The sequence below is a fragment of the Lycium barbarum genome, chromosome 5 (assembly GCF_019175385.1).
Source record: "Lycium barbarum isolate Lr01 chromosome 5, ASM1917538v2, whole genome shotgun sequence".
In the NCBI taxonomy this organism is placed as follows: domain Eukaryota; kingdom Viridiplantae; phylum Streptophyta; class Magnoliopsida; order Solanales; family Solanaceae; genus Lycium; species Lycium barbarum.
The window spans coordinates 138,523,688-138,536,230 of NC_083341.1; the positions used below are offsets into that span (position 1 = coordinate 138,523,688).

General features: G+C 36.4%; 1 protein-coding gene across 1 annotated transcript; it reads right to left on the reverse strand.

The window, feature by feature from the left end:
* Window positions 1-655: 655 nt before the first annotated feature.
* On the reverse strand, window positions 656-2,155 carry LOC132641843 (protein MIZU-KUSSEI 1-like). Its single transcript, XM_060358934.1, has one exon. It carries the CDS (start codon window positions 1,810-1,812, stop codon window positions 1,042-1,044), a length of 771 nt encoding a protein of 256 aa, XP_060214917.1. The 5' UTR covers window positions 1,813-2,155; the 3' UTR covers window positions 656-1,041.
* Between the last annotated feature and the right edge of the window lie 10,388 nt (window positions 2,156-12,543).

Sequence of the window (12,543 nt, forward strand, 5' to 3'; positions counted from 1 at the left end):
AAGTAAAAGTGGTCCATCTTGTTTCAATAAAGATGGACCAATCCAAAATATCTTTCAAAACTTTTGAAAGACTAATTGTACAAAACTAAATCTGAATGCTACCTTAAACTCCGGGTGAACGATGAGATTAAGTGATTTTAGTTCCTAATATAACCAATCAATGATTAAGCAAATCTAAATTTAGAAAAAAAAAGAAGAAGCACTAATTAACGTGACTTGATACCTCTATTCTGTGTTTTGTTTTAGCTAATGTCTCATGTCTCCAAAATAGCATATATCTTTTCATCGTGGTAAGTTGGTAACTATGCCAGTGATAAAACTTACGATAATTAACTTAAATAGTCGCTCGATTAAAAAAAAAAAAAAAGGTAGCGAAAGTCAAATGTGCAACTTTCCCAGAGAAAAATAAGGCAAAAAGGAAAATTTTCACCTACATAATCAAGATGTCAGGATTAGGTAAAGCAAGAAAACTACCTAGATTAGACAAAACACACTTAACTAACGTCTTTCCTAGATTTACTTCATTGGTGAAAAAGTCCAGCTCTTATCTCATAATGATTAATTATCACTAGATCAGAATGAAGAAGTACAACTCAGTTAAAAAAAATAAAAAATCTAAAGTAAGTAAATCCATAAAACTCCAAAGAAAAGAGAGTACAAAAGTTTACTTCATTATCTTTCACTTCAAGAAAACTAGAAACATAATCTATACATAGTTCACACCTCCACCTCCAAATCTTTGTTTACCCCCATTTCCTGATACTAGTACATAAACAAACCAAAATACATAATTATACCCATTTCTCCCTCCAAAATCATCATAAGGAAAACTAACCTCTTATGTCTTCATAAGAACTTATCATCATATACTAATACATATATTTAAACTCCCAAGTTTTGAACGCAAAATTCAACCCTCAATATAAATATAACAGATATTCGGTGAAATAGTTGAAACGCGTAAATTGATGGCGTATACCCGATAAAATAGTCGAGATGCATAAGCTGAACTGTACGCCACCGTTATCGACTGAAATTTTTTTAAACCCTAAGCAAATAAAGGCTAAGTTCAGGACCACCATGACCATCAGGATTCATCATGTAAAATGCTTCAGAATCTTTAGACCCAACAACTCTTTCAAATTTAGCCCTCATATACATTAATTCACCTTCTGACCCAATTCCATCTCCGTCACTTGGCAAAACTCCAGCCCCCATTGTAACAGGCCCAATTGAGTTCAAAATCTTCCATTCATCGGGCCCACATTCCCTTTTCATTGCATAGCCACATTTCCTCCCATTACAATATGTCCTCCAAATTGGCTCTTCTAGCAATTTCACAGGTTTTTTCCCAGTCCTCTTATCTGATTCCAATGCAATTCTAACCAACCCTGAAGCCATTTCTCTAACCAAATGGCTTGTAGGAGTGGCCATTTCTACAAAAAATGCAGGGCCCAATTTAGGATCTTCTTGAAATGCAAAATGAACATGTCCCCTTCTATACCCAAATAAAGTACCAACCACTTTAGTCCCGAGGCCAATTTGGGTTCGGCTCTTACCAAATGTAAGAGCCGAACGAAGCTTAGAAACTGTCGAGCGTGACAGTTTCTTGCTTCTTGGTGCATTCGCTGTCGGACCTGACAACGAATGCACACTGAAGTACTCTTCTTCGCCTCTTAGCGAAGAAGAGTGGTAATCAGTCAAGTACACTTCATCATCATAGTCTTCATCTTCAACTTTTTTCTTGAAGTTAAAGTATCTTCTTGAAAATGAGAAAGACTCATGAGGGTTCTTAGCCATTATGGCTCTCATAGTTTGAAATTTGAAGTAAACAAAAGACTAAGAGAAGTTGAGGAAGTTAGGAAAATATGAAGAATTGTTTTTGACTCTTATGTTATGGGGTACTAATATTGTGGTTTTTATGGGGTTTGAAAGTGAAGTTTTTATTTTTATTTTCAAGATTTGTGAATCAATTTGTTGGACTTTGGAAATGAAGGATTAGTAACAGAGAGAATCCTGACAAAAGAAGGTGAGCAGCCCTACCTAACTGCATCAAGAAAAAATGGAGCACACAAAACAAGAAGAGAAAGGACAGAGAAAACTACTGTAAAAGAGAATGTGAAATTGGGAAAGATAAATAGTAGTAGTGGAATGTAAAGACTGAGAGGGACAAAGGATTATCAGACAAAAAAATCAATATTATCTTTTTGTTTTTGTTTTTATTATTGGGTAAGTGGTCGTATCCCAATCAATATTATCTTTTTGTTTTTGTTTTTATCATTTGGGTAAGTGGTCGTATCCGGTAGTTTGCATGCGTCTCGATCATTTATTTGTTATTTTTATATTCTATCTATTTTAAATTATTTATCGTGATTATTAAATATAATTATTTTAAATTATTTATTAATTTTAGAAGTTCAAGACATAATTAATTATTCATTATTCATTTTACCTGTTATCATTAATGGAGATGACACATAAATAGAACAAATATTTAATGAAAAGAAATCATAATATAGACATAAATAAGAGTAAAGTAGGTCAAACGTACCCCTCCTAATGAATATTTTTTAAAGAGCATGTAAACCTAAAAAATGACAAATAATTTGAGACTGAGGTAATACCTTTTATCAGTTTAAGAGCTAGATAACCTTGTCTATCAATACTAAGACGGATTTAAAAGAAGAAATTAGTACCTAAAGTTCTTCTCTACTGAAATTCTGATCTTGTCTCTTATAGTGTTTTCACACCTTGTCGATGGTTAAATCACACCTTATGGGATTGTTTTGATTCAAAACAAGGTTAGTTTTGGATTATAAATCCTTCTATACGAGAAAAATAATATTAAGATTTTGGTATAAAATTTATATTAATACCAATAACCAAACTGTGGATAAATAAAATCCCAAATTTAGTACCGGGATTAGTATCCTAATCCTGGTAATTAGACGGCCCTTAAGTTATTATAAGGTTAAAAAAAAAAAAAGTTCCACATCAGCCTCGAATCTATTGCAATCGTGGTCATCTATTTTCACTTAATCTCGTCTGATAAATTATGAGTGACAAAACTCATGAACTAATGAACATGAGAAACGCATGAATTTTCTAACCTATTTTTATAGGAAACCTCATTATCAAACATGTGAGCATCATTAAGGAATGTTAAATGAGAATATTCACAAAAAAAGAGTGTTTTGCTATTTTTTACATAGGTTGATTGTGCCTTCTCATCAATTGAATTAGAATTCAAGTTCTAAACATAGAAGATATAAAAACAATACTGTATAAATATTTATAAGGTATTGTAAGTCGTATGAAACAATCAATTGGTAATCTGAAGAAAAAAATGAAAACTCACTAGCTATGTCATGTTAAACTACATTGATATTTGAATTTAAATTACTCGATAAAACTAATAATGTAATAGTTTTTAACGTCATCGGTGCATTTAATCTGCTATAACAGATTACTAACTATTTATTCTACGTTTCCAATCAATGTTTTTATTAAATTTACCTGTAATATATTTGAGGTGACTCGTTTATATCAAATTTTTCTTTACACTTGTCAATGCATAAAACATAAATTTATTAATTAAAGTTAATCTCAATTAGTAAATCTTATAAATCTTAATTGGCACGGATTCAGACCGTGAATTTAACCTCTTGTGATAATATAAGGTATGACTAAGTAAAATAGAATAAATGTTATCCGATGGTTTTATATTTCACACGTAACGAGAATTTAGTGCACCAAACTATACTAATTCTTTCACTTGTTTAGTGTGTGTGCGTGGGTTTGGTTGGCGGGGGGTGGGGGTTGGGGTGGAGCCAGAATGTAAGGAGAAATTGGCTGAATGTTAGACTACAGTATGTGACATTTGCATTGAAAACAACTTGTAAATGACAGGTGAGGCCAAAACCAAACCACACCCACTAGAGACTTTTGCAATTCAAGATTCAGTAAATCAGTGGCTGTCTAATTAGACCTAAAATAGAGAAAAGGAAAACTCAATATGCACACAAATCTATGAAGTATATAGGACCATTTAGCTACCATTGTCATTGTGTTCTGTATTTTCCGTTGCTTTTATCAGAGTTGGCTTAGATTATTTGAATCTGATATTATGTATGTACTGTGTACTATATATGTAGCAGTAGGCGAGTATATAGGACCATTTAGCCACCATTGTGTTCTGCATTTTCCTTTGCTTTTATCAGAGTTGGCTTAGATTATATATATATATATATATAGCAGTAGGCGTGGTTTAGGCACTGGTTCCACTGGACTTTTGGAGCCATAGTATAGTACTCCACTCTACATGGAATTGGAACATAATTGACTACTCCAAACAAAACAAAAAAATCATCGATATTAATGATGGATTACAGAATAAAATATATTTGCTATGAGCTAATATTAATGACAAATTTCGTAGCTAGTTCAATTCTTTTTTTGTAGTGGATCCAACACACCATTCTGCCCTATGCGAGATCTCCTATGGTAAGTTACAATTGTAATACTACATAGTTACTTATAATTACTTCAACTTAAAATAAGAATAGAAGGTAATAGATCGGTCGTAAAATATGAGTGGGTAATTGACTCTTCAGAAATTTAGAAGACAACTCAGGTATTTTTCAAAAAAATAATCTTATAAAGATTTTTTTGTATTTATTTACCGTTGTCTTGTGTTACTATATTGTATAGATTTCCGGTGAAAACGACCATTTAACTAAAATGACATATATTGGGCCGTAAAATATTCTCCCTCTCCAACTACTTTAACTCTCAAGGAACTCTTCAATTTTTTTTTTTCAATTTCTACTTTGGGATTATTCCTTGATTTGTGACTCTTTATATAAACCATGCTGATCCTTTCTACTCCATCCGTCCCATAATAAGTGTTATGTTACCCAATTTTTTTCCATAATAAATTCACCTTAGGAAATCAAGATATAAATCGACTAGTTTTTTCAATTTTACCCTTACACAATAAAGTAACATCTAAACGATGATTGGAAAAGTCACATAGTAACTTGGTATTGTCGGATTTCTAATGTTAAAAAGTTTATTTCTTGTGCATGCTCTAATCAAAAGGTAAAAATACGTAATTTATTTTTATTATATAGGATAATTTGATAAACTTCACATTGCATTATTAATTTCTTAATATGCTCGTTTTTGGCTAAAGTGATATTTATTATGATACGGAGGGAGTATATCATTTCAATTTAATCATGTCTTTTTAGTGTTTTCACACGGCAGAGTGCAGACTCAAATTTTTAAAATAATTAGTGCTTCAATGCTTTTAATTTAGGTCGCCAAACAACATAAGGATGGGAGTTTGGACACTTTTATCCAACCACAAAATTATTTGTTTATAAATTCAACTTTAATATTTAATACTTATAAGCTACTTACATAAGTTCAGTTAATCCAAAGCAGCTCCAAATAATTATATGATCACCTTAAAAAGTACTCTCTCCATTCTATAATAAGTGATTTTTTAAGCTCATGCACACCCCTTATAAAATTATTTACTCCTAGAAAATTAGGAGTGTTTTTTCTAACTTACTCTTAATTAAGTTTTACTAATTTTTAGAAAAAAAATAGTTAATGAATCTTAACCATTTAAATAAGGATAATTTTGAAAAAATTAATCCAAAGTCTTCTTAAAATTTTAAAATACCATTTATTTCGAAAAAAATTAAAAAAATCTAAAAAATCATTTATTATGAAATGTAAGAAATATCTTGTCATGTCAATCAGAATGACCTTATTGAGTGTGAAACAGCCACATATATGATGAAAAAACAGCCACGTATATAACATGTTAATTACCCATTAATTAGAGGAAACAATAGTGTCAGCAATGTTCTCAAAAAGAAGAAAAAAGAAGCTAACAATGTCAAAAAGTGTAGTGATCATGGGTCATGACTGTTAACATTGAGCCAATAAAATCTTGGAAACGGCTTATCGTTAGAGATTATGGTAGACAGTTCATAATGGTTAACCCAAGTCTACCATTTTGTTGAAAACTTGAAAATTATATCATAGGCTTAAAAAGTCAATAAGATTCTTGAAATTTTTTCGTCCACCGACTGGCTGTTAATATGCTCCACATGTGAGGTAGCCAGTAAATAAACATATCTAGGGTCAAGCTTTGTTGACATTCTGGGTACACCACTAATCTATCAACAAGTGATTACTGATTATAAAGTTATAGCCCGTAAATAAACATACCTAGGGTGAAGCTTTGAACTTTATGGTTTCTAAAATTCTAGAATAACTGAGTTTTACATTTAATTTATATATATATTTAGTGAATTACTTAATCCAAATTAGTGTTTTAAAATGCGGAGGCGTAAGGCGGAGCGTTTTACATACGCCTCGATGGGACGTAAGTCTCGAGGCACGGGGCGTAAGCCTCATGGGTATTTAATTTTTAGTATTTCTTAAAATAATATAATTACAATAAATATTTTTAAATAGGTAAAATTACATAAAAAAAACTGTAAATAAATGAAATATATATATATATATATATATATACATACATGTGTGTGTGTGTATGTGTGTGAGCGCGCGCGCGCTTGATACTCACAAAAAAATGATCAAAGCAATCCATTATACACCGCTTATAACTTGTAATTATATATAACATAATTTTACAAGTATAAACAATACAATGAAATAAAAGCTATTATGAAATGCAAAATAATTCTAACATTTTAACTTTCAAACACGGAAAAAAACACATTTTCTTAAAACACTATTACTATCATACTATTCATTTTATTTCCCTATAAGCAAATAATCAATAAAATTTATCAATATTACAATAAAAACATAACTTCTTCATGAACAAAAAATAAAATTATATGATAATTCTGATACATAGGACTTATGACCAATGACAAGTGAAAATGTACAATTCCGCTATGTGTGTTTTAAAAAAACAATTAAGTGATATTCACCCTCACGACGTTTTCAAATAGTAAATATCCAATACTACGACTTGTTATATGAGTTACACCCAATCTTCTATTTCTATAGATGAAAAACTATTAAGTATCATTATTTTGTTAAACAATTATGAGGGTGAATGGTTTTAATTAAGGAATTTAAAATATAATTTGTGTAAGAACTATTAGGCGAGCCCTGGGCGTTGGGCGTTAGGCGTGTTTAGGGCGTACGGTTGGGCGCTTAGGGCGTAAGCCACATAGGAACTAAGCCCCGCACGTTAGCCCCAGGGCGTTTTGCCACTGCCCTGCCCCGAGGCGAGCCCCGGGACGAGTCCTGACACTGCCTTTTAAAACAATGATCCAAATATACAATTTGACATAAAACTCGACCAAACCCATATGTTGGCTTCTAGCTCCGCATCTTGTACCGTGTAACTCTATCTATCAAAATTTAGACATATAAAATGAAGTCACCTAGTAATTTTAAAAATAATTCATTTTATTTTTAGGGGGAGAGGGGTCTGATTATGGTACCTAAATGTCACGGACCAACTAATTTTCATCTACAACCAACAACTAGGAGAATCAAAGACAGAAGTATTATGTTGAATAAGCTAGAGATGTCAAAATCAAGACCTAAAACCAAACAGCTTAAATCCAATAAAAAATCTTGAAACAACCCTTTAGTTAGGTGATGAGTAAGCATGGATGCTTTATATGGAGGGTTAAGAATTAATATGAAGATTATTTTTAAAAGATAGCGTGTTTAAGATATAACAACTTCTTAAATGTTACTATTTTCAAAAGATAGTGTGTTTAAGCTATAACTACTTCTTAAATGTTACTCCCTCCATTCCATAATAAGTTATTATTAGGCTTTTCAATTTTTTTCAAAATAAGTGGTGCTTTAGAGTTTTGAGAATACTTTGGGTAGATTCTTTCAAAATTGCCCTTATTTAAATAATCAAGAGTCATTAATTACCTTTTCTTTCTTTTAGGCATTTAATTATGTAAGCACAATTTGATTAGGGGTAAGTTAGTAAAAACACTCCTAATTTTCTAGGGGTGAGTAATTTCTTTAAGGGTTTGCGTGAGCTAAAAGAACCGTTTATTATGGAACAGAGGGAGTATTAACCTACCAGTCTCTCCTTGCTGATCTACAAACTTAAATTTCTAATTGACGAGTCGCTTAAAAGTTTTGAGTTCCAATAAATATTTTGTTTAGTCGAAAATGGAAAGTTGGGTTGAGGGTCCATTTTTTGAAAATTGTGCAAATATAATCTTTTAAGAAATTACCTTTCTAAATAGCGTTGGATATGGAAATGTTGTTCATATATCTCTCAATATCATCGACAAACAATAGATTGTCTGTCTAACATTAACCTACAAAATTTGAGATTATTATTTAATATTTTCTCATAAAATTTTCAGCTTACTCAAAAGGAATGTTTAAATCATGGTCTAAGAATTCATAAATGTATACGGTAAAAACCGGATGCGAGGCAAACCGGTGGAGCGAGGGGGCCGACTGATCTGCCTTCTTCGTCATTCGAACGACCAAGCCCGGTGACCCGAGCATTCGCGGCTGTTGGTCCGAGTAGCCGTTGGTCCATGTGCCGTTGGTCCGAGTAGCCGTTGGTCCGTGTGGCCGTTGGTCCGAGTAGCCGTTGGTCCGGGTGGCCGTTGCACGCGGGTCAAGCGCCAGTAACGTCCTGTCCTGGTCAACTACCCACCATGCGTGTGTCAGACGGCGCCGTCAGTCTAATCCCACCAAATCCGTGCAGAGTTGTCCTTATTGCTATTATTTTATTAGCTCACATCATATGAGACCCATGGAGGTCACACTATAAATAGAGCACATCCCCCTCCTTTGTAAGGGCTGGCTCCCTGAGATCAACAACATTTTTGTACTAGAAGATATATACAAATCTCTCTCTCAATATTAGATTTTGGTCCGGAATCATTGTGTTCATCTCTATTACTTGTTCAAACAAATAATACTTATATGTTAGTAGATGTATAAATCCACAGTGGTCCTCTAAACATCGTCGTTTTCTTCACATCTTAACCATACGAATCTTGTATCCATCAAATATATCGAGATTCAAACACATATCCTATACCCGCGTACAAATTCAATTGATTTACCAAATTCGGGGTAAACAGTTTGGCGCCCACCGTGGGGCTAGGATAATAGTGGTCTTTGATCTTGATCTCTATCTTACCCATCAAAATCGGAAACATCTGTTGTTCGTCTCGGAAGAAACGGACCAAATGGCTAACAGTGGGCAATCTGGTCACGTCAACAACAACGAGATCGTGGCCGAAAATGAAAGCAGCGGGCCGCGAGGATTGCCAAACCCCACTGACCCTTTAAATACTAACAATTCGATTACTTTGTCCGGGACACAAGTCCGGAAAGAACCGGATACCCCGAATGATAATATTGACTTGCGTTTAATTTTTGAAATGTTGCAGGAACAGAGAGCGGCGATTGCTGAACAGGGAATCGCAATAGCCTGGTTGCAAAACGGAGGAGATGAAGCAACCCCGGGGAAGACGAAGGGTGTTGTCGAAATCGAAAGAAACGAGCCACGGATGGTCGAGAGTAACGGTTCCGGAGCCGGTTCCTCCACCGAGGTTCTAAAGATGCTCGAAACTTTGGCAAAACGGGTAGACTCGACCGAAAAGAGGGTCGAGACGTATAACTCCCGGGTGGATCAAATACCGGGGGCTCCACCTTTGCTAAAAGGGCCAAACTCGAAAAGGTACATTCAAAGGCCTTTTCCTCCGAGTGCGGCCCCGAAATTGATCCCGAAGAGGTTCAAAATGCCGGAAATCCAAAAATATGACGGCACAACGGACCCTTGCGAACACGTGACCTCATATACCTGTGCTATAAAAGGCAATGATATGGAAGAGGATGAAATCGAATCCGTGTTGCTGAAAAAATTCGGGGAAACTCTGGCAAAAGGAGCATTGACTTGGTACGATCATCTGCCCGAGCATTCAATCACTTCTTTCGAAACACTCGCCGATGCCTTCATAAAAGCACACGCCGGAGCCAAAAAGGTGCAGGCTCGGAAGGCGGATATTTTCCGTATTGCCCAAAGAAATGATGAGTTACTGCGTGAATTTGTCAGTCGGTTCCAAAGGGAACGAATGGAGCTTCCCCCGGTTCCGGAGGAATGGGCTGCACAAGCTTTCACAAAGGGGCTCAATGTTCGGAGCTCGACGGCTTCGTTCAAATTAAAGGAAAGCTTGGTGGAATACGAGGCCGTGACATGGGCAGATGTCCATAACCGGTTCGAGTCGAAGATTCGGGTGGAGGATGACCAACTCGAGCTTCCCCCGGGGCCCGTAAATATGAACAAAAGTCTGGAGAGACCAAGGAAGAATTACGAACCGGAGGCCAGATCGTCGAGGGAGAGGTACCGGCCATATTCTCATCCGGAGAAACCAAGCTTCAGGTCGGACTAAGGTATGGACTCCTCGTGTTTTTCTATTGACCTCTTTCTTTTTTTGCAGGAAGTCAAGTACCGGATAAAGTTAGAATCTAGGTCTGAAAACACGTGTTGCACTCTTTTCCTTAGTACGGTTTTATCCCAAAATGGGTTTTCCGACTAGGTTTTTAATGAGGCAACGAGTACAACGTGTTACTCAACAAAGATAAGGGACCAGCACCCGGAAACTCCAGGTCACACCCTCCGAAGTGGGGGCTTGATAGCACTCACCCGACCTCGCAGCTCAGATAAATACTAGGGGACTTATACCCACATCGAGGTTTACCCCGGTTAGTGGAAAACGGAGGGGCTCAACAAGTCAAGACCGGACCAAACGATCATAATGAATCATGTCCCATTCAACATTTGCTACGGCAAAACAAAGGCCCGGCCACCGGCCACAGCCTCCGATGTAAGGACCAAACGATCATAATGAATCGTGTCCCATTCAACATTTGCTACGGCAAAACAAAGGCCCGGCCACCAGCCACAGCCTCCGATGTAAGGACCAAACGATCATAATGAATCGTGTCCCATTCAACATTTGCTACGGCAAAACTACGGCCCGGCCACCGGCCATAGCCTCCGATGTAAGGACCAAACGATCATAATGAATCGTGTCCCATTTTTCATTTACTACAACAAGGCAGAAGGAATTAAAATTCTCATATGTACAAACATTTTGCAAACACAAAGTCATCAAAGGCTGGTATCACAAAATCTTGGGTGTCTTTCTGTTAAAAGGACTTCGCCCCGATGGTAACCGCCGTATTCCGGCAATGCCCCACTCACATACTCTATATCGAGGATTGTGCCCGAAATTCGACAAAGGCGACAAGGTCACAATGACCCAAGCCAAAGCTCGGCAAATTCTCCCAAAACGGGGATTGCTGCATCAAAAACTTTGCCAAGGTTGAAAAAATACCGACCCTGAAGAAAATGCCTATCGTAATTCGGAGACATCTGAACTTATGAAGCATCGGATACGTCCCACGGGCACGGTGAATTAACGACTATGAGTCGACCTGTCCTAAAACATGACCAAAATAATGGCAAACATTCAAAACGAAGAAATAAGAAGGTAACGACGAGCTGACAGGGCCACCGGTTTCGGAAGTTATCCACTCCCCGTTACTCCGATAGATCGGAGATCCGGGAAGTGTGGGGCTATCTGTATACGGTAAAAACCGGATGCGAGGCAAACCGGTGGAGCGAGGGGGCCGACTGATCTGCCTTCTTCGTCATTCGAACGACCAAGCCCGGTGACCCGAGCATTCGCGGCTGTTGGTCCGAGTAGCCGTTGGTCCATGTGCCGTTGGTCCGAGTAGCCGTTGGTCCGTGTGGCCGTTGGTCCGAGTAGCCGTTGGTCCGGGTGGCCGTTGCACGCGGGTCAAGCGCCAGTAACGTCCTGTCCTGGTCAACTACCCACCATGCGTGTGTCAGACGGCGCCGTCAGTCTAATCCCACCAAATCCGTGCAGAGTTGTCCTTATTGCTATTATTTTATTAGCTCACATCATATGAGACCCATGGAGGTCACACTATAAATAGAGCACATCCCCCTCCTTTGTAAGGGCTGGCTCCCTGAGATCAACAACATTTTTGTACTAGAAGATATATACAAATCTCTCTCTCAATATTAGATTTTGGTCCGGAATCATTGTGTTCATCTCTATTACTTGTTCAAACAAATAATACTTATATGTTAGTAGATGTATAAATCCACAGTGGTCCTCTAAACATCGTCGTTTTCTTCACATCTTAACCATACGAATCTTGTATCCATCAAATATATCGAGATTCAAACACATATCCTATACCCGCGTACAAATTCAATTGATTTACCAAATTCGGGGTAAACAATAAATTACAAAAGAAACAATTTAAAAAAAAAAGGATCATTTATTAACTGGTGAAAATTTCTGATGGAAAGACTTGTCCTCCTTTAGAGTGATTTGGGACACTTATAAGAAACAATATCAGTTTTCCAGAATATAATTGGACTTAGCCCAAGCAGAAAATTAGGAAAAAGCTGAAAGAAAAAAATATAGCCAGTGATTCTAAATTTTGCTC

What these genes read in the sequence shown, in the direction of transcription:
- LOC132641843 (XM_060358934.1), bottom strand. Translation starts at nt 1,812, where the DNA reads ATGAGAGCCATAATGGCTAAGAACCCTCATGAGTCTTTCTCATTTTCA.